We start from the raw sequence: 26,341 nt of genomic DNA on the forward strand, positions 1-26,341 counted from the left end.
CGGAAAAAGCTCTTTCACACTCTACTGACCAATGCCATTTTCTGTCTTTATGCAGTAATTCAGTGAGAGGCGCTGCGACTGATGAGAGATTTGGCACATAGCGACGGTAATGGTTTACCAGCCCCAGGAAGGATTGCATTTCAGACCTTGATTCTGGCCTTGGTGCATCCGTGACTGCTGCAATGGCATCCTCCGTCATATGGATACCCTCTTCATCCACAATGAAACTCAAATATTTCAAGGAGGGCTTCATAAATTCACATTTCGACAAATTACATTTCAACCCATTGATGTGCAACCGCTCAAGTACCTTTTCAAGATTGTGTAAATGTTCAGCTTCGGTTCTCCCAGTAAGACTAATATCATCTATGTTGCATCCACAAGGTACTCCTTGCAGAACTTTATCCATTAAAGACTGAAAAAGTTGTGGTGCTGCTGAGACACCACATGGTAAACGGGTATATCTGTACAAACCAAGTGGTGTGTTGATTGTGACATATTTCCTAGATTCCTCATCTAATTCCACTTGCTGATAAGCTTGTGATAAATCTAACTTTGAGAAAGTTTTTCCACCGTTCAGTCGCTGGTAAAGTTCATCTGGATTTGGCATTGGATGTTCAGGGTTTTCCACATAACGATTTATGGTGACCTTGAAGTCACCACAGATCCTAATAGAACCATTGTCTTTTGAAACTGGCACTATCGGTGCCGCCCACTCACTATATTCAACTTTCTCAATAATTCCTTCCAATTCTAGTCTTTTAAGTTCTGCATTCACAGCATCCCTGATTGCATAAGGAACTGTCCTCGCTTTATAAAAGATTGGTTTTGCATCCTTTCTTACACGAATATGAGCCTTTATATTCTTGGCTGTACCCAGTTTACCATCAAAGACATCACCATATTTCCTTAACAGTTCGTCTAACTTTGAGGTTTTCAGAGTACCAGAATATAAATGATTTACAGCTAACTTTTTCCAGTCAAATTTAGCAAAATGCAGCCAGTCCCTACCGAATAAGACAGGTCCATTCCCCTGTACCACATACACTGGCACTTCCTCCACTCTGTGTCCATGAACTTCCATAGTTATGTAACACATACCGACAACTTCTATTTTTTCTCCCGTCATGGTTTTCAGCACAATATTGCTGGATTGAAGTACTGTTTTTTTCAGATGTTTAGCGTAGAACTCTTCACTGATCAGTGACACAGAAGCTCCTGTGTCCAATTCCATATCAATTGGTATCCCATTTAATTTAACTTTCACTATTATCTCTGGAATCTTATTGTGTCTTGCTTTCATTTTCTTAACACAGTATTTTAATGTATGCACCAATTCATCCTGCAGTTTGCACTCTGTAGTTTCTTCTTCCGAGCCGCTGGTCTCCTCCTCTGCCCTGTTGACCGTCGATCGTTTCCTTCCTTGTCTTCCATATTTCAAATTTCGATTGACTGTGGTGTGATTTTCCATTCGGCACATTCTCCGAAGGTGTCCTTTTTTATGACACCCATTACACTCAGTATCCTTATGGAAACAAACATCAGCCTTATGGTTTGTCTTCCCGCAACGATAACACTTGAGAGAAGCTGTCGGCCCAACAACTTTGTTTACCTCCTGAGTTTGACCCTGAATCTTCGTGACGTTTTCATCAGCCATTTCCTGACTTAGCGCAATCGAAAAAGCTTTCTTTAAGTCAAGCTCCTGTTCACTTAATAGTTTCCTCTGTGCTGAGCGGTTGGCCAATCCAATAACAAACAAGTCTCGTAAAACTTCCTCTTGAAACGCACCAAACTGACATGTTTCCGCCAATTTCCGTTGCTCCGTTGCATAATCAGTGATGGATTCTCCTGGACGTTTTTTCCTATTGTAAAACTTGAAACGTTCAGCTATCCGGATGGGTTTTGGGTGGAGGTGATTTTTCAAAAGCTCAGTAAGTTCTTGATAAGTCCTTGATGAGGGCTTATTAGGGGCAAGCAATGTTTTCAGAAGTCCATATGTAGGAGCGCCGACGGCGCTCAAGAAAACTGCCCGTTTTTTATCTTCCTCTGTTATGTCATTTGCTAAGCAGAACTGATCAAACCTTTCGACATAATCTTCAAAGTCCTCGGATTTGTCATATGCTGCTATATTAGGCTACCCAAATGCGCCATCCTTAATTTTCCCTTTCGTGAGTCAGTTCCTCGTCGCCATTGAAGTATATTTAGATGAAACGAAACTCAGATATATCCTTCCTGAATGAATTTATTTTTAAGACTAATTTATAATGATATACAGTTTAAAAGAAGACAAGATAGTTAACAGGGTAGTTATGCTTAATGAGTAGTAAGTATCTGTAAACACAAATATAACCTCTTGTAATAGGTAGTTATCAACATAAATACATAACATGGACGAACTGCAGCCAGCACTGACTGAGTCGTCTCCATGGAGAACTTTGTTTTCTCCACGAAGGCGTTCAGAGAGCTGACATCTAGGACTGGTCTCCATCCACCCGAGTTCTTGGGAACCAGAAACAGGCGATTGTAAAAGCCTGGGGAGGCGAGGTCTTGAACTGGCTTTATTGCTCCCTTGACCAACATCTGGTCGACTAGCTCCAGAAGAGCCTCTCGTTTCCCCGCGTCGGTGTACTGAGCCACTAAGGCCAGGGGAGAGTCTGAGAGAGGTGGTTTCTTTAAAAAGGGGATCTTGTAACCTTCCTTGACGACTGAGAGGGACCAGATGTCCGCCCCTCTCCTTTCCCAAGACTGCCAAAAACGAGACAGTCTTGCCCCTACTGGTGTCTGGAGGACTTCCATCTCATTTTTTGGACCGGGGCCTAAACGCACCCCTGCTGGTCCTTGCCCCTGACTCTTGTCTTCTCCCCCTAAAATCCGCTCTCGAGGAGATCCTGCCCCGAAAGGGCTGTTGAAACTACTTCTCCTCCTTCTTCAGAGGAGCAGGAGCAACAGGTAAGGTCTTTCTAGTCGACCGAGACAAAAGGTCCTGAGTAGCCTTCTGAGCCAGAAAAAGGGAGATATCTCTGACCAGAGCTTCAGGAAAAAGATGACGTGCAAAAGGGGCGTAAAGTAGCTCCGACTTCTGGGCAACAGTCACCGATCTAGAGGTGAAGGAGCACAAAAGGGCCCTCTTCTTTAAGATCCCTGCTGAGAAAAGGGAAGCCAATTCATTAGCTCCATCCCTTAGAGCTTTGTCCATGCAGGACATGATACTCGTCAGGTCCTTCGTGTCCTCCAGGAGTTCAGACTTCCTGGCCAGAGTCCCGAGAGACCAGTCCAGGAAGCTGAAAACCTCGAAAACCCTGAAAATTCCCTTGACGAGGTGATCAAGCTCCGACATGGACCACATCACCTTGGCAGAGTTTAAAGCATGCCTTCTTGCCGAGTCCACAAGAGCCGAGAAGTCACCTTGGGAGGAGGAAGGCACTCCTAACCCCAAAGGTTTCCCTGTCTCATACCACATACCGGCCTTGGAAGCGAGCCGGGATGGTGGAAAAGAAAAGGTGGTCTTGACAGCTTGTCTCCGTTCCTTCATCCAATCATCCACTTTAGCGAGAGCTTTCCTGGCCGAAATTGAAAGTTTCATTTTGATGAAGGCCGAAGACTTAGTAGCTTTCCTTCTGGTAAATTGAGACTGAGGAGAACGAGGGGCCGAAGGTTGAAATTCCTCCCCATAAAGTTTCAAAAGAGAGCGAGAAAGAACCTTGTAATCGCTAGAAGAGTCGGCAGGTTTTTCTTCCTCTTCCGAAATATCTTCAAGGTCCTGCTCAAGGATAACATCCCGAAGAGTTGGACTGCCAGCAGTCTGGCAGCGAGAGCTGTTTGAATCCTGGCGCCGAGCGCCGCTAACATCCAGTCGGCGAGAGGCGGTATCGTTACGATGACGAGAAGCGGTATCGTCACAATGACGAGAGGCAGTATCGTCACGATGACGAGAAACGGAAGCGTCCTGAAGATGCAGGCTGCCGTCGCCTTGAAAATGCAGACTGCATTCATCCTGTTTCCTAAGAAACGAGGCAGTAACGTCCAGGCGTTTCGAAAGGGAAACGGAATCGACACGGAGCCGAGAACGAGAGGCAGTATCGTCCTGGCGGCGTGAGAGGGGGGAAGGAAATTCCTGGCAGCGTGCCGATGAAGAGGGTGCACGTTGTCGTACGGCCGACGAAGTGCGCAGAGGTTTCTTGGGAGAGATACTAAAATCTCTCTTAGAAGAAGATCTCTTAACAGGCAAAGAGACGTCCTTACGTCTGACGGACTGAGAAGGGTGGCTGAAAGCTTTAACTAACGATGAAAGTTGTTCCTGCATAACAACCATGAAAGCTTTAGCAACCTCCGCTGGCTCTCGCGGTGCCGAAGACGGCAGTTGTCGTACGGCTTGACTGGGAGCGCTGGCAGAAGAAGCAGGGAGTCTAGCAGGATTAACTGGGCTAAAGACTCTCTGTTTCGCCCTTTTAACAGGAACATCGAAATCGTCTTCCGAAGGATCAGGGTCTCTGCTACTCGAACCGGGAGAGGGAGAGCAAGACTGCACGTCCCGGTTCCACCCTCTCTTCATTGGTCTTGATTCGTAACGCCAATTACGTCTGGGAGAACGATCAGGCGAAGACACAAACGTATCCGACACGCCTTTCCTACGGCGGTCAAGAGCAGCCTGGGAGATCGCAACAGGACTGTCTGAGGCGACGACTGACCGAGGATAAGCACCTCTCACCCCCTTTCGGCTTTCGACGTACCTTCTCCCTTGGTCCTGGGAGCTTGGTAGAGGTCTAGACCTAAGGGGTATGACAGATTCGATCAGTCGCCACCTCCACTGCACTTTCACAAGCACTAATTTCACCTACACCCTTACCTTTAAAGGCCTCCAACTGTGCTTTAATGGCCTCCAATTCAGCAGCTAATTTAGCATACCCAGGGTCATCCGTAGGCACAGGTCCTGTAGAAGGGGCAGGAGTCACTACATTTGGGGAAGGAATACCTTCCAAAGGGGTTACAAGCAAAGGGTCAATAGATAAATCTAAGCTAGGCTTGCTAGCAGACTTTGACTTTGATTTAGCTCTTCTAACTCTATCAATCTCAAGCTTGCGCACATAGCGCTGCATAGCTAACCAATCATTATCACTTAAAACGTCGCATTCCTTGCACTTATTATCTAAAGCACATTCAAACGCCCTGCAACCCATACAGATAGTGTGAGGGGCAACCGAAAGTTTCGGCAACCTCACCTTGCAAATATCATTCGCACAAACACGATAATGAATTTTCTCACTCATGATAATAAAGGAAAAAAGACAAAAAACAAAAACAACACGATTGCCAAATCCCAACACAGTGTACTTCACCAAAAACGAAGTCCAAAAAGGCGATGAAGGGAAAGCGATCCGAAAAACTCTGAAAGGCGGACCAACGATGTTGTCGATCCGGCCGGCAGAGATAATCTGAGGAACAGAAAATGGGAATGATTCCAAGTACCACCCTGTAAGGGTTGTTAACCATCTAACCACACAACCACCACAAGGCGGTTGCCGCGATTTTCGATTAAATTCTGCCGCAGTCAGAGACTCAGCTATATATATATAACTGCCAGGTAAGTTCTATTCATAAAAACACAAGTTAGCACACTTATGTACAAACAGAACTATTGCAAAATTAAAACATAGACTTCCCTCCCCAAACAAAGGAACTCCTATCCTTATTAGACTTCTTAACTGGATAAGTTCTAAACAACAGAAATGCTAATTATTAGAGATCAAAATGCTTGCCATGCAGGAATAACCAAATAAATCCTCACCTAATAACAAAGTTGTAAATGTAAAAGTCATTTTGTCTAGTTACCTGGACTATCTCGTGCAACGTGACAGTGATAACCTTCTTCATGCAGTCTTTGATCATGCTGGATGTGAAGAAATTTGTTTCTCCTTTCCTCTCCACAGCAACTTTCCTCATATCTTCCTGGGGACAAGAAATTTCAGAGTTGATAATCACCTAGATTGAAATATTCTGCATATCCAATTTAATAGTCTCAATGTAATCTAAAAGCTACTTTTGACCATGAAATAGTAAATTCTGTGAAAATCAAAATAAAACTTGCATTTGAAATTCAAACATTGAAATGAACTCTTATATAAAACATCCTTTAACTAACTCTTAAACATTTAAATGAAGTAGGACTATTTCTCTTCAAACAAAGACTCTATTAAGAAATTCCTATGTTCACATTCACTAAATTATTACAATTGAGAATCTTCAAAATAAATAGTTAACCATCAACATATCGGATACATGAAGTCTAGACTCCCAATCGGTAACAAAAGTGGAACTTCTGAAGTTCAATGTTGGTCTAAAACTTTTTGTATTAGGCAGACATGCCTATCATTTCAAGGTTTTCATATTTGCTTTACTGTTTATCTTACTTCTTTTTCTCTGCTATCAATGTTTTTAAGATTATACTTTACTTTTAAATGTATTTTTCAGATTAGATTGCTTCCCTTGTAGGGGAATCAGGCTTGTAGTAAGTAGTTTTCCCGCTAAAGTTGCATGACAATAATAAGAGAGATTACAGTAGTTCACCAAACTTTCATGGGCTCTACAAGGCACTAGAAGAGTTGGAAGACCCAGGCCTACAAGGCTGAGGACTATGAAATGTGAATTAGATGATGAAAGGAGAAGTATTGATTTAAAAGCTCAAGATAGATATGACTGGTAAAATCTTACCGAGGCCCTTTGTGTCAAAAGGCATAGGAGGAGATGATGATGATCATGATGAGTTATAAAAATCATGAAAACAAAATTATAATTACAAGAAATCCAAAACTAGCCTAATTAATCTTTAAAGTACATTCCTTATTCAATTTAATAGACTTATCAGGGTAGTATAATAAAAAAAATCCTTAATAATAAAACTATGTAAACAAGTAAATCTATTCTAAATTGATTGAACACCTGATCTTCAAACCAGTATTCTACATTTCAGATTATCAATACAAAAAAGTAATTAATCATCCTGTTCTTTAAACAAACTTTCATATAAAAAATAATGAACAGCATTATAGTATAAGATATACCTTATGAACAATGCCATCCCCGCTCCCAGCCAGTATAAATACCAACCACCGGTTTACTTCTCGTTACAAAATCCCGAACACCTGTATACATCTAGTTATAAAATACCGACCACCTGTTTATATCTCGCTTTAAAATACTGACCACCTGTTTATATCTCGCTTTAAAACACCGACCACCTGTTTACATCTTGTTATAAAATACCGACCACCTGTTTATATCTCATTATAATATACCGACCATCTGTTTAAACCTCGTTATAATAGTTTAATTGCTTACCATCCAGCTTAGCAAATATTCTACCCTATGCAAAGGGCAAAAGTTTCTATTTGTGTAAAAACAAAATGCCTTCAAGATTTAAAGGCGAATATTATACTAACCAGCAACACTGGACACAAAGCTTTTGTTGGTTGGGTCATGTAAATAGGCCCATTGTAGCCGACCATCTCCGTCATGTATGGCAAAGCGCCACAGTGATCCAGATGAAAGTGACTTATAATGACGCAGTCCAGGTGTTCTGTTAAATTGCCCTCTGTTATGTATTCAAAGTCTGGAAATCGGCGCTCGTCATTATATCTGCGGGGGAAGAGAAAAAGCTATACAATGCTCTAATTTGAAATATTGGAAAAGGCTCTTTTTAATTCTTTATCATATTCTCATTCAATACTGTACATCTATTCAATTTACCAAGTGTTAAATTTTTGTTTCCTAGATAAAAAATAAATCTTAATACAGCAGTAATTTTTAATTCCCTTGCTATACAAATCTGAACTCTTTCAAAGAGGGATGTATCTTCAGCAGAACTGGAACGTCTATTGGTTAACAACAGGTATGCTGAATATAAATGTGTATAAGTATTTATTTACTTATGACCTTTTCCATTTAATTTTTACTTTAAAATTTCATATGGTGGCAGGGACTTCTAATTTTCAAACTCCATAACTGATGTTTAGTTTATCATTGATATTATTAATGTCATAATTTGGTTACTAATGTTTTATATCCTATTATCCCTTGTTAAATGAAGGCGAGGAAGTAAAGCTAATATCAAGCCAGGAAGATACCCTTGGATTTGAAAACTTCAAATTATTTTTACATAATTTTATACTACTATGAGATTCAGGGCCTCTGTAACACGGTTTTTTTGGACTTTGCTCCTTATCAATGCATCGGATGTAGCTGAAAGTTGACATATGTATATTTTATAACCACACACAAATTTTGTCAGCATTATCAATAACCTAAACCCGATAGTTTTAATTTTTATAAAGTAAAAATGATCTAGCCGACGCCATGGCCAGTGATAACGAGCCAAGAGTCGAAAACATTCATTACGTAAGCAATGTAAACACCTTTTGACAAAATGTTGCCCAGCCCATCCACCGGACATCCATTCACCTTGTTCCATCGGCTCTGGAACCCATAACAGTCAAGAATGGCTAGCAGGATTTGGAATTGCCCCCGTGGTTGCAAAACTGCATTTGTCTTACAACTTGCAACTTTATACAGTCAAGAGAAAGCCCGTGGCCATATTTACTATAGCCTGAATAGGTAATCATTCAGTATCTAGTTTAAATCCAATGTTTATGGTCTGATTTGTATTTAGCGTAACATGATTATAATACTTGTAATGTCACTCAGGCTTTTGAACATTTCCATTAACTATTCACTATGCCACCAAGAGAGAGAGAAAGGGAGAGATTGTATGTAAACAGTCTTGATATAACTATTTTTGTTAAAATAAGAATTTTGTGCTAAACTCTCCATCAGACCAATGGATCATCCGATATAATTTTTTTTTTCTTCTTCTTAGGCCGTACGACCGTGTTGGCTATGTTTTGGGCATGACTGCATTTTGTAAATAAATCATGAATAGTTTTAGGAATTTTATTTGTACATCTTATGGGAATTTATAGAAGTAAAGTGAACATAATTCATTTATCCTTTAAAATAATTACTACATGTAGCAAAACAAATACAGTAGTAGTGAAGATGATAATGCAATGAAGGAATGATACCAAACTTTATCTTTAGCTTCAACATCGGCAATAACATACCCAGTTGCCATGAATTTGTCAGCTTCATGAAATAGCCTATCATCTAATGTTAAACTTAATATCTGAGGAGGCCATGGCTTATTGCACAGTGAAAAAACATAACAAAGACTTTATGAATGGCGGAACGATACATAAATGTGGGTGGGGTATCTGTGCTAGCGTAGTAATACTACTTTAGCAGTACTGCCGCAACAGTAGTATACATGAATTAAACGTTTAGGCCAACTGCTGGGATCCTTGAGGATCATTTAGCACTTCTTACAACTACCCGAGAAATGAGTTTTTATAGCCAGAATTTAAATTTTCTGATCCAACAATGCCCATGTATAGCCTTCAGTGTTATCCTGAATGATAACGAGGCTAAAGTGGGTGGAGCCTCATGAAGTCATCATTCTGACGATAATTATTGGTGAAGGTTTAAAGCCAAAATACGGTACCGGCTATTTTTTTTTTCCCAGTAAATAGGTCGGTAGATAGACAATAAATAAAAATTGCTTGACATTGGATATAGCAGTTATCAAATCAAGCTTGTCTACTACGTTTTTGAAAATTACCAACTATTCCCTACACCTTGTCAATCTGATTGTGACCTATAAAGTAGACTGTAATTTCTTAGGAAACTTATTTTGGGAGTTGGAATAATAATCGAAGTGTTTTTTTATTTATTAACATATTTTGTTGGTTTGTTCATTACGACAATTATCAGTGGAGAGGTTTCAGAGTTCATAAAGGTGTACTGTTTTGCTTTTATTTAAACTTTTGTGTCATTGTTGGCAGAGGTATAGCCTTCGTTACGTATAGCCAATCATCGATCGAGAAAGAGGGAAGAAATGCCGTCATAAGTTACGTAACGAGTGCGTTCGAAACCTTTTCTCTGAATAAGTTGGCCCGTCTTCAAAAAACGTCACTTTTACATTATAAGTACCAAATCTATTCAACCTACGTAATGCAGAATATAGTCAAAATTTATGTGTAGATATAATGTGCATTCTGAAGAAGCGTTATATTTATGAAATTCATAGATAAAAAATTATTGCGAAAAAACCGTGTTACAGAGGCTCTGAATCTCATAGTAACTTCACTACTATTAAGAATTATGATTGCATTGTTTGTTCATTCCATTCTAACTATAATTTAATGTCTTCTGTAAATAAATTAATGTTGTTTGTATGAATTGTATAATTTCTTGTTCCTTGTAGTAAGCTAAGAGCTTCACAAATTATTTTTCAGCTCAACATGTGGTGTGAGGGGAAACACCAGCCCATCAGTCTGTCACAGAATTGCCCCTTTTGTCCTTAGGACTAGGGTGATAGAAGTGGGAAATTCAGTTTAAAGGTCTCAAATTTGTATAACTAGATACAATACAAATAACTTTCAACATTTCTTACTTGTTCCTATTCGTATGCAGTACAAACCTATTGACCTATAAAATAAGGAGATTCGCTTACTGGTGGTAGGAAATCCCTAAGAGCCAAACTAGAAGGTTCTTTCCTTCCATGGACATGCCACCTTCATTCCATTGGACGAAAGCAAGAAAAGTTGACTCCGACAATTTCTTAACAGCTATAGTTCTGTTGAAGACACATCCCTCCCTGACAGAAGGATGGCGTCGGCACTGTCAAATGAGGTACATAAAGAGAAATTCTTCATAGGACAGTGACCCATCCTCTCTCTTAGTCTGCAAGAAAGGTGATCCGTCGTTTACAACTCGCCAGCATCAGGCAACCAAACAGCATGTAACTGTTGCAGATGATGGATCGCCTCAGGAGAGGAACAACAAAGAGGTACAAGAGCCTGTCATTATACCGCCCCTCAAGACTTATGCCGAACATGCTACTTTAAGTGAGATTCATAAAGTCAAGTGAGGAAGCTGAATGATTTACACAACTACCAAGTAACCACCTCAGGACCAAAGGAGAGGGGTACGAGGGTCTGTGGGCAAAGTCGTTAGGACACAGGAGAAAAGGTGGTCTGACACCTTCAGCTTCAAGTATGCCGACAGGTAAACCAGAAGGCTATTAACAAAACAAGGTTTGTGAGCAAGCAAACAGCCTCACCACGACAGAGGGAACAGTATTGACACTTCCTTCTTGTTCCTGATGGAGCTAACGAGAAGGTCATAACACTCGCACATAAGGTGTTGAGACCTCCTCAAATAAAAAACAAACATTCACCAGAATTTAATATAAGAAAGATCCAACAATCAACAGAGCGCAAGGGTAGAAGAGACTCTTTAGCCACGGTAAGCAGCCCTTCTAGGAAAAGGATACTACAAAATCAAACCATTGTTCTCTAGTCTTGAGTAGTGACATAGCCTATGCTCCATGGTCTTCCAATGTCTTGGGTTATAGATCTCTTGCTTGAGGGTACACTCCGGCATACTATTCTATCTTGTTTCTCTTCCTCTTGTTATTTTGAAGTTTTTATCCTCTTATTATTCTCAAGTGTTTATAGTTTATATTAATCGTATAAACTATAAACACTTATAGATGTCTAAGAAAAGATCTCGCAGTAATTTTAGTCTTCTGTAACCGTTTTAAACATTATAGATATTGTCTGAGTTAAGATCTGCAGAGATTATAGTCTTCTGGAAGCTGATGAAGTAGAAGATTATGAATGGAGAAGTATTGAATTAAAAATTCAAGATAGAGACGACTGGCGAAACTTATCCGAGGCCCTTTGCGTTAATAGGCGTAGGAGGAGGTGATGATGTTAGTTTATATATGAAAGATTTATTTTAATATTATTGTTCTTAAACTTCCCCCGTAGTTTTTCCTTATTTCCTTTCCTCACTGGGCTATTTTCCTTGTTGGAGCCCTTGGGCTTATAGCATCCTGCTTTTCCAACCAGGGTTGTAGCTTAGCAAGTAACAATAATAAAGGTACATCAGTACCCCTTGCAGCTACTCTGTAATAGACAGGTGAGCAAAGCTTTCCCTTCTCCTCACCTGTCGTTAACCAACTACTGTTGTGTACCTGGATAAGAATTAATGGTTGTTCCATTCCTCTGAAGACATATCTCTTACAGTATTTCAAATGGACGAAAGGTTTGTATACGTGTAAGAACAAACTAGTTTGTAATTTGACAAATTCCAAGCTTTTTACATTGATACATACTGTACAGTAATCCCTAACCAAAAATAAATACATCAAAATGTAAGCTCTTCCTAAGCAAAAACACACATCTTAATCCTAGAGACAAGAAAAAAGGTCATCATCTTCACCAAAGAAATATGACAAAATTGGAGATACTTTGTATTTTTCCCTAACTAATACAAACCTAGAGCTATTTATTTGGATTTTCTTTCGCCAAAGCTAGAAGGTAGCCATTAGAATTAAAATGCAAGTTGGCAACCCTCAAGCGGTAGGCTGGGGGTGGCTGGGGGGTACCCAGCCACACCTCTATATACAGTACTCTTACAGCTGTGAGGTATGTCACTTTTGATTGCAGGCAGGACTTCTGGGGGACAGGTGATGGAGGGCCAATTTACATAAATAACTCCAGGTTTGTATTAGGGAAAAATACAATTACAGTACCTCTGAATTTGTCATTTGTTCCCATACTAACAAACCTTTCTTTATTTATTTGGATGACTCACTCTTAGGTGGGTGGAAGTCCCACGTCTGGCATAGACATTGACCTGGTTTTACCTAGTACATTATATGACTATGGTCTAGGGAAAACTTTAATACCTAGTTAAAATATACAAAGTGAGTATAATAGCGACCTGTGCAATTTAGTGTAATGAGTTTGTTTTCTTGTATAAACACATTCTGAGTTTAAATATAGGAAAACTAAGATGTTTCCTATTGCTTACCTCGCAGAAAGCAAGGGGGACGTGGACAGTATGACAAATTCGGAGATAATTTGTATTTTTCCTAACCATACAAACCTTAGCTATTTACATTGGGTATTACTTTCGGCGTAGCTGAAATGACGAGCCATTAGATTTTAACGAGGGTTTCCTACCCCGCGCTAGTTAGCAGGGGTAGGGGGAGGGGTAACTTGCTACCCCTCCCTCCCTCACACACCGGTGAAATGTCTCACTTCACTTAGAGGTAGGACTTGACTTGGGGGACAGGGCTGGCGGGCAAATATGTGTAAATAGCTAAGGTTTGTATGATTAGGAAAAATACAAATTATCTCCGAATTTGTCATTTGTTCCGTAACCGAAATACAAACCACGCTATTTACATTGGGTGACTTACCCCTTAGGAAGGGTGGAAAGTCCCCAGCCATACTGGGTTTGGCTTTACCCGGGGACTCAGAATCCGAGTGAGTCGCACTCGAGAAAAGGAGTCCCTGTACCTCACAAGTTCCTTGCTCCGCAAGGAAACGTGTGGCCTACATAAGCTTGTGTGTGAAGGAAGAAAGTGTGACCCGTCCTAGGCAGTTGACTTGGAGTTCCAGAAGGAACTCTGGGTTAGGACGTTCCCAACACCACCTCGTCAGGGTATGGGGGACGCGACAGTATTGACTCAATACTCGGAACACAAGAAAGCATGGTTTACCTGCAGGGGTTTGAGGTCAGCTATGCAGAGACCAGGATGCTGCTTCCCCAGTAGAGGGGACGATGAAGAAAGAAGTAAGGGCCAGACATACTTCTTTCGTTCATGCAGACTAAAACCTGATAACAATGCCCTCAACCTTCTGCTACCTGTCCAAAAAGGAGCCTGAGGTTAGACCAGCTGTTGTGTAGCCACCACAGAGCGATAGAAACGTATCGATACTCCTGTGGGTCACGTCCTGCAGGAAGCAGGCTGCGAAGGTCATTAGACGCTTCCAGACTCCAGCTTGTAGCACCTGCGTCACAGAGTAGTTCTACTCGAAGGCGAGGGACGTTGCGATGTATCCGACATCGTGCTGTAGGGCGACGTGACGGGGGAGGGTCTGGATTCAGGTCGAGATGAATGTCCTTGAGTCCAAGCTGAAGAGGTATACTGGTGACTCTCCCCTGTGTCCTCCCTGTGCTCCCAAACCGGCTGTACGTGAGGACAAACTGCAGCTGTTCTCAAAGATAACCCCTCGATTCCTTTACTGGCGAAAAGGAGAAGGTTTGGGTCATCTGATACAGAACGGAGACTCAAAATCTTGAAGGAGTCGAACCGAAGGTCCGGGACTCCAAGATTCTGAGTCTAGAAAACAACTCAGGAGCGAACCTGAAAGTTGCCTTCTCCTATTCTCTTGAAAGGGCGGAGTCGTACGAGACCATGAAGATTGCTTACACACTGGCCGAGGCCAGAGTGAGCAGGAGCACCTTCCCCCAAGACGGAATACGATCAGAGGCCTGACGTAATGGTTCTTGAGAAATCTCATAAGGGACTAAAGAGTCCGAACCATGCTCCATGGAGGAGGTCTCACTCCGACTGGGGACAGGGACGTTCGCAGCTTTGCATGAGCGAAGAAAAGTCCAGCGGGAAGGAAAAAGTCCATTCCTTTCAGCCTGAAGGCCAGGGAAAAGCTGAGCGATAGGCTTCACTGCCGAGAGCGGAAAAGAGTTTCCTCCCGCCGAAAAGAGTTATTGCTGGAGAAGAGGCCTCAAGGGAAGAGGTATTTCTCCCACGACACCAACCACAGAAGACTCTCCACTTCGCCTGGTAGACCCCTGCGGATGACTATCGCAGATGACGCGACCTCCGCTCCGCGACTGTAGCGGGTTGTCTCTTCTTGAGGAGGCGGCGTAGTGTCTCCAGGCGTGAAGCCGAAGCAATGCAACGGCTCGTGAAAGATGTTGTAGTGTGGTTGTTTGAGTAGCCTGTGCCGTGGAAGAAGCTCTCCCAGGAGTTCCGTCAGGGGAAGCAGAGGGTCCGGAAACCGTTCTGCGTATAGTCACAGCGGAGCTCTCAGGGCCATCGAAAGGTTGACAGACAACCTGGTCTTATTGAGACCCATTCTCAACAGACAACAATGGTGGGAAGACGCAGGCGTCGGTGTTGTCCCACCGTCACCGGAAAGCATCTTGCCAAAGAGTCTGGGGGGAAGAACAGCGGAAGCATGTAGTTCCAGGCTGTCGCGATCAGGTCCCCCAGGCCAGGACTTGCTGGTTACTATAGGCCAAAGACCCCCAGGTACTCTCTATCTGCGAGGCTCTGCTCAGATAGTCGGAGAGAACATTCCTCTGCCCGGAATGAGCGAGCCGATGGTGGTATTGAGAGGACCTTGGATCATCTCAGTATCTCTACTGCAAGATGTGACGGTATGAAAATGCGTCCCCGGCTGGTTGGAATACGCCAGAACCATGAAGTCGTCGCGCACGGAGCGACTCGGCAGGAACTGTAGGATCTGCAGAGGGGCCAGACTACGGCCCCTAAGCCTGCCTGAATGATGGGGAGGTACCCTTCAGGTCCTGACCATAGGCCTGAACCGGAACATGCCCCCCCCCCCATTTTTCTTTGACGAGTCCGAGAACAGCATCAAAATGTGGGGAAAGGACGAGAATATCCACTCCCATCAAGTGGTTCCATAGGTCAACCCCCCATTGCAGGTCTAAACGTTCCGCTGGTCCCATAGGAGTTAGAAAGTCCGGTTAATCGTTGCTTTGATACCACCGGAACTTGGGCCGCCTCACAGGGAACTTATCCTGAGGCGACCGTTCGGGACTTTAGACGGGTCAATGAGGAAAAGAGACCCAGGAAACGTTCCAAGGTAGAGCTGAAAGCTCTGCTTGACTGAGAACAGGTACTGAGACTCTCCTCAGCCTTGCCACAGTCAACTGAAGGGAAGGCTCGGAGAAGGAGTCAACAGCATCTGGTGTTCCCAGGCGGTCACCCATCCAAGTACTGACCAGACCCAACGTTGCTTAACTTCACTGATCGGACGAGAAGCGGTGTTTTCAACGTGGTATGGCCGTTGACTCAATATCATGGCTAGATACTCCAGATGTTGAGGCAGAAGTAGAGAAGGCTCCTAGCAAATTACCATGATCCCACACTCTTGGTAAAGACCCGGAAGCTTGTCCCAGTGCCGAAGAAGGTCGAACCCGAGCCTACAGGAGTTGACCAGACCTCCAAAAAGCGAAGGAGACGGAAGCCTGCTCCTGAGCGGCCATGAGGAAAACAGGGAGAGTTCACTGAGGAAAAAAACCTGCAATGCCGCGGCGGGATCGCCACACCGCATCTTAAGCAGGAACACCTGTAGTCTAGGCTGAATTCCAAGAGCTTCCTGGAAGATGGATGGAATGGAACCTGGAAGTACCCGTCCTCCCGATCCAGGGCCTAAGGAGTCCTGTCGCCTCGTTACCAGTCTGATCGACTCTGCTGTTCCACGCAGGATGAAGTTTATTCGACAAACTTGATCAGAGCTGAGAGGTCGACGACGGAACTCCCGTCTCAGATGTTTTCCCAGAAGAAAGGATTGACTGAAGAAGCCGGGGGAGGGGAGCCGTCAACGACCCTATGGAGGACCTTCTCCTAAGGCATGGATCCTTCTGCCCAACGGGCAAACTTCTTGCCGACCCCATGGCATAGAGGCTCAGAGACACTGGATTCGCTGACAGTGACGGAGAGATGGTAAGAGCGAGGCGCGATATCCTGTAAGAGCGAGGCGCGATATCCTTGGCTGATCACGGAGACCGTGCAGGAATCGGCATCGGGAAGCTGTTATCCGGACGAGTAACCTTAGGCATCCCCCCCAGCGTGAGACCTGCAAGGTGGGTTGCCAATCCTAGAGTTTGTGAACTCTGCCGCTCCCTCTAGGATTATGCCTCCCGTGGTACCTGTCCCTGACAGGAGGAGACTGCTATTGTACACCTTGTCTTAGCCGGTCCGATAACTTAGGCTGACGAGGCTGAATGAAGAGGCGTCGGAGGCCTGCAGGGTCTGGAAGAAAGCGCCTTGGAGGAGTGAAAACGGAAGTCGACTTCCTCCGCACAACAGCTGTCCATGTCTCTGTCCTTGGGCTCAAACAAGCTCTTCCCAAGGATGGAAGAGTGTCTGAGCTTGTCGACATCCACGGATGAGACACCCGAGAGGAAGCCCTCGGTCACTGCGTCCAGATGCTCCAACATCGAGTTTGCCCGCAAGTTCGAAACTTGGCGACGAAACGCCAAGGTTCTTGAACCCGAGAGGAGGAAAGTACCCATGATCTTCCTGGAGCTTCCTTGTACAAAACCTCGGGTCGCAACCGAGGAGGGAAAGGACCTGGTAAGCCCCTTCCACGAAATGGAGAAGAGGAAGGGCTAAACTAGTCACCCCTTGCCCGACGGAGAAATCTCGAACGGAAAGCTCCCTGGCAAGACCCTTCCAGGGAATGACGAGGAAGGGCTAACCCAGGTTCTGGAAAGAAGAATGTTGCTCAGACCTCCCTGAATATTCTTCCTGCTCTTGCATGTGCCATGCTCTGCGTTTATGGGGTGAAGACCGTGATCTGGAAATACGCTCCAGAAGACTCGCCAGGTTGGCCGTGTTGCGAAACCCCGTCGGGGAATCGCGGTCGCAATCGCCCTAGCGCTCGCACGATGGTAAATCAATGGTTCGCGCGTGGCCCAACGTGGAAGCGCCCGTGCGCGGGCACGCAGAAGCGCAGACGAAAATGCGCGAGGGAGCGCAGAAGGAGGGAGAGCGTGGTAGGAAGGGCGAGAGCTGGTGGTCGGAAAATGGCTACAGCACAAATCGAACCGGCGCTCGCGCGATGGAACACCCTCGGTTCGCACAACGGAACACCGCTGGTTCGCGCGATGGAACACCGTTGGTTCGCGTAATGGAATACCATTGGTTTGCGCACGGGCGAACATTGGAGCGCATGTGCGCGGGCACGTGGGCGTGTGGTCGCGCAGACACGTGGGCGCGCGGGCGAGCGCAGGCGGTCGGGAGACCGATGGCGCGTAGGCGGGCGATGGCGCGTTAACAAAACGCTAGTGGACAGGCGAAGTATCGCGCTGGCGCGTAGGAGATCGCTGACGCGTAAGAGACTAGGGATGGTTAGCGCGCATCGTGCTAAACAGAAGGCGCGCAGGTGCATCAGGAAGGTGAGCGCTGATGCAAGCTGTCAATCAGGCGATCCTGGACGGTCAGGAAAAACCGTTGGCGCCCATTGGTGCGTGGCAGAAAAGGGCGCGCAGATGGGTGCTGGCGATTGAAGAAAGGGAGAGCACTGGCAAACAAGAGAGCGCTAGCGATCAGGAGAACGCTGACGAGCAGGAGAGCGCATGTGCGCTAACACTGCAGAAGGGCGTGCAGGGGAACCCTGACACGCAAGGGAAGACCCCCCGTGGGAGGCAACCCTTTGCCCCGAAGGGACCGTTGCCCGTCGGATGACGAGGTCATTCTGCTGTCCAGCTGCACCAGGGGCGGAAGATCAGGAAGGCGTTGGAGATCGATCCCCGGAGAGATCTAAGGAGGTAGGAGCTGCAGGCTGCATACGGAAAAGATTCAAAAAGGCGCCTCTAGCACCCTTATAGGGAGACGGGAGGCCCTTACGACGTCGGTGAGCCTTACGCGAAGGCGGCCAACAGCAACAACAGCAGAAGAGTCCTCCGAAGAGGAGTCTCTATGAGTGTACTCTCTCGCGAACGAAAGAGAAACACTTCGTAGAAGAGACAGGTCAGCCAGTGACCTAGAAAGAGCAATACTCCGAAGAGGGGCTCCTGCAGTTGCCCAGCCCCTTGAGCGTAACTGCAGCTGCGACCGCTCAGCACCAAGAGCATAGTCGCACGAAATAAAGACAAGAGGAGAACCCCCCAAAGGGGAAAAACTCAAGCCTGGACAGGAAAACTTCCCTCGGAAGGAAAGTTACCCACCCAAGAAGGCGAGCCTCCTGAGTGTTCTAAAATGAACTGGAGAGCTGTCAATCGTCACGGGAGTACTTTCAGGAGAAGGAGACACACCCCTGACGAAGATCTATAGAGGAGGCAGCAACAGCCGAATCCCCAGGCCTCAACAAGACAGCTCACTCCGTTGTCACATTACAGAAACGAACTAGATCGGTAACTGGGAAAAATAAAAACAAAAATCATTAGTTAACATTCATTCCCCCGGGAAGGCTCCGAAAAGGAATCCCGAGGGAAAAGAACACAAGAATTACACAACAGGCACGTGCCCTCACAACCACTTACACTCATGGAAGGAGAGCTGTAACCAACACAGAATCATAACAATTATAATAATGTAACTATGTAACTATGTAATTATGTAATTTAAAAATGAATGAACACCAAATAAAGAACGAAAACCCCGAAAGGAATCGTTCAACAAAAGCTGAAAAATCAACAAATATAATTAGATTCATAAACTAATTGAGACAAAACGTACAGCGTAGCAACCCCACCCACACGGGAAGGAAGCTACTCAGACGTAGTAAAGGTAACGTAGTAAAAGGGTGAACGACCTCAAAGAGAGAGAGAGAGAGAAAGACCGTAGTCAAACTCGATCGCGACCCATGAAATTACACCATGGTGGCCTAACTGCCGAGGGCTACACGGAGATATCATACACTACACACACAAGCACGAACTCTGAAAAGGAAACTTACTGATTTCTATACTCAAATATATAAACACGAAAAATTTTTTACATATATATTGAGTAAAAGAAAAGTAAGTGATCAAGTAAAGACAAAACAAATAATGGCTGCCAAGCGAGGATAAAGACAGGCACATCTGTCCATTGTTCGGGCCAAAAGTGAAGTGAGACATTTCACCGGTGTGTGAGGGAGGGAGGGGTAGCAAGCTACCCCTCCCCCTACCCCTGCTAACTAGCGCGGGGTAGGAAACCCTCGTTAAAATCTAATGGCTCGTCATTTCAGCTACGCCGAAAGTAATACCCAATGTAAATAGCGTGGTTTGTATTTCGGTTACGGAACAAATATAAATTCATGACTTATACTAGGCTACACAAAGGAAGTGATAATTACCAGCAGAGGTTGAAGCCAGTTTGCAGAGGGACCCATGGTGCTGTACCACAAGGGAGGGGAAGATGAAAAAAGTTAAGCCAGACATACTCTCATTCATCCAAGTCTTAATCCAGGTAACCAATGCCCTCAACCAACTGCTACTTGTCCATCAAGGAGCCTGAGGTATTCTTAAACCACTTGTTAAGCAGCCACCACAGGACCGATAGTGAACGTATCGAGTCTCCTGTGGGTCACGTCTTTTAAGTAATGGGCTGTGAAACTGGTTTGTATCTACCACACACCCCTTTGTAGTCTTTGCAACACGGAAAAGTTGCGTTTAAATGCCAATGGTGTAGTAATTCCCCTGACATCATGGTTTCTAGGTCGGCGAGCCGGAGGAGGATCGGGAGCCAAGAGAGACAGTGTTCTTAGTGATCCTCCTTTTTACTATCCCTGAGCTAGCAAACAGTGTTTTAGTCGGGGCTGTGTTGCTGCAGTGAGTTTAAAATAGTATCTCAAACTCCTCACTGGGCACAGTAACAACTGATCTGCATCATTGGTTACAGAACGGAGACTAGAAATATATAAGGGCCCGAATCTATGGTCCAAAAACTCCAGATTTTGAGTCTTAGCAGGGACAAAGCTGAGTGTCACTTACCCCTATCCTCTTGAATGGGCGATGTTATACAAGAGGCCATAAAGTTTACCGACTCTCTTTTCCTAGGCTAAAGCGAGCCATCTTCAAAGTGAGGTTCGGTCAGTTGTATAGCGTAATAGTTCTTAGGGAGGTCCTTTTAAGGATCTCGGGACGTGAACCTCGTTCCAAGGAGGAGGCCTAATCTCTGACTGAGGGCAAGCGATCTCATAACTCAGTATGAGTAAAGAAAGCTCCAACAAAGAGGAAATGTCAACTCCTTTCAGCTTAAAGACGAGGCTTAAGGCCGAGGGTTAGCCTTTCACTGTCGAGACAGCAAGAAGCTTTTACTCCCAAAGATATAAAAGGAACTCAGCTATTACTGGAATAGTGGCATCGAGTGGAGAGATATTCCTTCCACGACACCAACCACAGAAGACTCTCCATTTAGCCTGGTAGACTGAGGCTGAAGACTTGAGCGCACGGTTCTGTGAAAGATGTTTGCGTGTGGTTGTTTGAGTAGATCTGGTCGTTGAGGAGGCTCTTTCAATAGATCTACTAGAAGTTACGGGAGGTCCAGAAACCACTCTGCACGATGCCAGAGCGGAGCTACAAGGATCATCCTTAGATCTTTGGATGCTCTGGTCTTGTTGGGCAGTCTTCTCATCAGAAAAAACGGGGGAAAGGCATACACGTTGATGTTGTCCCACCGTTGTTGAAATGCATCCTGCCATAAAGCCTGAGGGTCCTGGAATGGAGAACAGTACAGAGGAAGCCTGCTGTTCAGAGATGTTGCAAACAGATCTACAGTCGGGAAACCCAACAAAGTCAGGACTTTGATGGCTATCTGACGATTCAAAGACCATTCAGAGCCTACTATCTGAGTCGCTCTACTCAGATTATCCTCGAGCACATTCCTCTTGCTGGGAATGAAGCGAGCTGATAGGGACACCATATGTTCTTCTGACCATCTGAGGATCATTACTCCAAGATGGCATAGAGGCTATGAAAAGGTACCACCCTGTTTGTTTATGTAAGCCACAACTGTGGTGTTGTCGCTAATCAACACCACAGAGTGACCTGCTAGCAACTGTTGGAATTGATGAAGAGCTAGGTAGGCTGCTCTCATCTCTAGAAGATTTATGTGCTGATACCTTTTTGACTCTGACCAAAGGCTGAAGACCATATGGTGCAGCAGGTGAGGCCCCCATCCTTCTTTTGATGCATCTGTGAAGAGCATCAAACCCAGAGAAGGGACGAGAAGATTCTGGTCCGTCGAAGATTTTAGTCTGCCATCCAGCAATTCAAGTCCGTCACCTAATCCTAAGTTATAGGAACTCGAGTGTCCAGTGGATCGAAGTGTTGGTTCCACACAAACTTCAACTGCCATTGCAGGGATCTTATCCCGAGGCAGCCGTTTGGAACTAGACGGATGAGAGGTTAGATGACCTAGAAGACTCAACCAACGATAGGCCGGAAGGACTTCTTTTCTGAGGAAAGGTGCAGCCACTTCTCTCAGTCTGTGTACTCTTTCATCTGATGGGAAGACTCTCTTGGACGGTGTCTATTATCATAACGAGGTATACCAGCCTTTGAGAAGGTTGCAGTAATGACTTCTCGCGATTTATCAGGATCCCCAGATCCTGACAAAACTCGAGAAACATGTCTCGGTGACGAAGAAGGGTCGTCTCTGAGTCCGACAGGATTAGCCAGTCGTCCAGACATCCGAGGAGATGAATGCCGTTCCTGTGAGCCTAAGATGACACTAGGGCGAACACTCTCGTGCATACCTGAGGAGCTATTGCAAGACCGAAGCATAGAACCTTGAACTGGTATATCTTTTCCTTGTGTATGAACCTTAGATACTTCCTTGAAGACGGATGGATTGGGATCTGGAAGTATGCGTTCTTTAGATCTAATGTGCATATGCAGTCCCTTGAACAAACTGCTTGATTGACCGTGTCTGCCTTCACCATTCTGAACTGAATCTGTTGACAAACTTGTTTAGAGGAAAGAGATTGATGACAGGTCTCCAGCCTCCAGTCGCCTTTTTCACTCGAAAAATTCGACTGTAGAAGCCTGGGGAACCGTCCGCAACCTCTTGGAGGGCGCCCTTCTGCAGCATGGTCTTCTGGACTTCGGCCCTGAAGGCCAGCTCCTTTGCTGATCCCTTCGTATACAAGCTTAGATGCACCGGATCCTGAGTCAGAGGAGGGAGAGATTGAATGAACGGGACGCGATCACTTCAACCGTTCAGGGTTCTGCCCCGTAAAACTGCCACCTCTGCCAGAGGTGCTGCAGGCATCTTCCCACAGGTGGTAGGTGAAGAGGAATACCATTCCTAGTGGGAGTGACCACCTCGGCCACTTCCCTTTTTTCACTTCTTACCTCTGAAGGACTAGGTCCCTTTCTGGCCTTTGGATAGCAAGGGCCACTTAGACACCTTTGTAGGTCCTGAGGACCTATTAGCTGAAGGGCGAGAAGAAGGTGGTTGCTGACTACGAGATGACTGGGAAGGTCTACCATAGGGCCTTGATGTCATGGCCCTATGGAGGAGAGAACTGTTTGATTTCCTCCATCGTTCAACAGCCCTCTCTATCTCCTCTGGGACGAAGAGAGAAGAACCCTCAAGGATGGAGTTCCTCAGCCGGGAGACTTCCACCTACGGCACTTGTTTGTGGAATGTCTCAATGACGGTATCCCTTCTCTTGAGTATAGCATTTGCCCACAAGTTGACAAAGTGGTGCGACAGGAACTAATAGAGTTCAGGTACCTGACAACAGGAAAGACTCCAAAGTATTCCTTGCTGAATCCTTCAAAAGATCGTGGGAGCGGACCATGAAACCCAAGGATCCTGGCCAGAGATCAAGCCACGAAGCCACCTGCATGGTATATTTCACGCCTCTCTATGTTAAGAAGCTCAACTGCTAAGAGGGAGGCCCTCAGAGAGGAGTGTTTGAGTCAGAAGACCTTCATTAGGGACTCTACTGAGGGGTCAGGGACATGGTGGACTGAGGTTCCCATTCGATCTCATAGTACTTCCTTTGTAAGACAAAAGGTAGTGGAAGAGACCGGGAGGAGGAACCTACCCTAAAGGGACTAGAAGTTCCGGCTATCTGAGCGATAACCTTCTTTTGGCGGCTGTCAAGCCTTTAGACCAGGGCAAACCCGCACTGGTCCTGGAAGGCTTCCTAGTCTCGAATATTTTGTCGGGAACCATGTCTTTACCCTCCTGGGTGGTGGTACCGGGAGTAGACAGCCTAATAATGGCCCTCATGGAAGAGAGAACCTGCCAAAAGGTGTGCTCCGACTCACGTCTCTCTTGCTCAGAGTTGAAGTTCGGACTAGCCGCCTTTGGAAGATTCTCATCATCGGTATACAAGGGGTCGTCTACCTCCAGGCTCACGTTCAGAGCCTGGGGTAGGTCAGGGTCGTCAACAGTGTTGCTTGAGGGACCCGCCTCAGAGGACCTTCTCTGTGCCTCAGCCATATGACCTTCCGTTGCCACAGCGTTCTTGGGTTTCGTCTTGGTGTCTTTTGACTCCCTACGCACAGGACGTTCCTCCGCAGTCTTAGGAGGGGGAACTTGTGAGGTTTTCGAGGCACCAGCAGACGAACCTTTGGCAGCGGGAGCTGAAGGCTGTTCCTCTGGAGGAGGTAAGGAAATTGGATGCTAATCTGGGGGCACTACAGTACCTCAATATCTTGAGAATTGAAGGGATGGACAGTTATCTCCCTGGGCGAACCTATGTCCCTACCCGTCCTAGGGTGGATGACGTCACTGTGAGGTGGTGTTACGCCTCTCATCCTTCTCTTCTGCCTCTTCGGCAAGGTCTCCCTTGGCTTAACTGGGGTAAAGAGTAGGTTGGCTGTGTAAGAGTCATAAGAATAAGGACCCTCAGCACGCAATCGGGATGAAGGTGATCTGTGTGCCTTGTCTGACGTTGATCTCCTTCAAGGGTCCAGACTCCCAATGGACGAACTCGACGAGGATTCCAAAGGAATCCTAGGGGTCGCTCTGACAGGATCAGTGGCGAAGGAAGAGCCTCACCCAGAGACTTCTGCAGCGCGAAGAGAAAAGTGCTCATCCATGCAGGAAGCTCAGATCCTGTAGGTAAGCCATGGGCTTACCTTGAAGGTCCAGGAGGAGAACGTCCCCTGGGGGCATCTCTAGAAGGAGCCTTAGATCACACAGGGAAGAGTCTTTGTGGCAAAGGAACACGTTCCTTCGATGGACGAGAAGGACAGTCCAGAATAATAGGCATATCCGTGAACCTATTATAAGGCTCCTTGAAACCCTCTGGAAAGGGTATCGACCTGCCGCTGGAGGTGGTAGAAGCTGGAGTCAAAGGCGGAGGAGTTGGTAATGCACTTGCTCACGGTTCTGACACATCTGCTCATGAATTGATCGCAATATCACAAGATTCGCGCGAAAAATCGTGAGTTTCGCTCGTCAACGGCCGCAAATCCCAAGTAGTCTAACGCCTCCCTGCTGCTGCAAAGAAGCACCTACGTCTCCGAGTAGGGACAACCCTGAGCATTGTAGGACGCATCACATCGGGACGCGTTTCCAAACGTCGCATAGGTAAACGCTTTGCTAATAATCCCCAGTCGGTGAACGGTAGAGAGGGTTTAGCCGGACACCTGTCTGAGGGACGTTCAGTCTCATGATTTTGTTCAGTCCGAGATCGTTTGAGTGAAGGTCGCGTTGAGGGGCTATGGGCTAGACGAGGATCGTTTAGACCTTGATCGTGAACGCATGGTTCGCGATCGTGAACGAGAGTGTCTAGCTCTCGTTCGAGAACGGCGTGAGTGCCGTGAATGCCTAGCTCGCAAACGTGAGCGGCGTTGCTTCGCGAACATGAACATCGTTCTCGTGAACGGTGACCTCGCGAGCGTGAACGCCGCCCTTGTGAACGGGTGCGCTGTCCTCATAAGCACCATCCTCGTGATCTAGATTGTGGAGATCTAGAAAGCGAGCATCTGGATCTAGGTCTAGGGTGTGCTCGTGATCATGCAGAGCATGATCATGAGACTTCTCCTCGTGAAGGGGAACACCTCCGAGGAGAGCATTGAGAACGGAGGTCTCGTGAGCATTAAGCCCTGGAGCAAAAACGACTCCCGGAAGAAGAGCGTTCGGATCGTGATGACCTACAATCCATTTGATCTTCCGATCGTCGCCAACGGCAATCAGAGGAAGTGTGTCCAGAAGGGCGAGGCGATGGCAATGGTCGTACTTTCGTGCTGCTGGTGGTAGGAGTGCTGGTCCCCGGAAGATCATCACCTGCAACCAACGAGTTCCTGTAGGAAAAAACGGAAGGTTGGAGGTTACAGGACAATGAGGTCCCAGGATGGCTAGTGGGGTCGTTGTCAGCAGGAGGCCGTTGGAGAGGCGAACACGAGCAATCACCTCGTCCACGCGTGGAAAGTCCAGGAGAAGGCGACAGATGTACTTCGCACAATGCCAGTGTGAGATGTTGACGGCTCTGGAGACGGGTCCCTCCTAGCACCACGCTGAAGGACACGCAGAAGTTCTTCCTTCGAAGTTGGTCCTGAAATCCATAAGGTTGGCCACACCTGCAGTAAATCTGAAAGGGAGAATGTCTCTCCCGCGGCTGGAGCTGAAGTTGCTCCTAGGGAAAGTAACAACCCCTCCCAGAAAGAACTCGATCGTCCCTCGGAAGTGCGAACGAGAAGGAGCTTCTGAGATAGATTTGGGAGAAAGATCGCGCTTGGCCTTCTTCTTCCAAATCTCTCCTCTTGAGAG

General features: G+C 45.8%; 1 protein-coding gene and 1 non-coding gene across 2 annotated transcripts in view; both read right to left on the bottom strand.

Annotated features, from left to right (window-relative positions):
* The window catches only part of IntS11 (integrator complex subunit 11), a 107,457-nt gene that overhangs the window by 55,814 nt on the left and 25,302 nt on the right, over positions 1-26,341 (bottom strand). Inside the window, exons 3-4 of the mRNA XM_068356612.1 lie at positions 7,437-7,632; positions 5,830-5,946 (exon numbers count right to left, since the gene is read on the bottom strand). Of these exons, the coding sequence (XP_068212713.1) occupies positions 5,830-5,946; positions 7,437-7,632 (313 nt within the window). The remainder of the gene's footprint in view (positions 1-5,829; positions 5,947-7,436; positions 7,633-26,341) is intronic.
* LOC137625800 (5S ribosomal RNA) lies at positions 15,849-15,967 on the bottom strand. The gene has a single exon (XR_011040903.1). It is a non-coding gene; the product is annotated as a 5S ribosomal RNA (ribosomal RNA).

This window comes from Palaemon carinicauda, chromosome 32 (assembly GCF_036898095.1).
Source record: "Palaemon carinicauda isolate YSFRI2023 chromosome 32, ASM3689809v2, whole genome shotgun sequence".
Classification (NCBI taxonomy): Eukaryota; Metazoa; Arthropoda; class Malacostraca; order Decapoda; family Palaemonidae; genus Palaemon; species Palaemon carinicauda.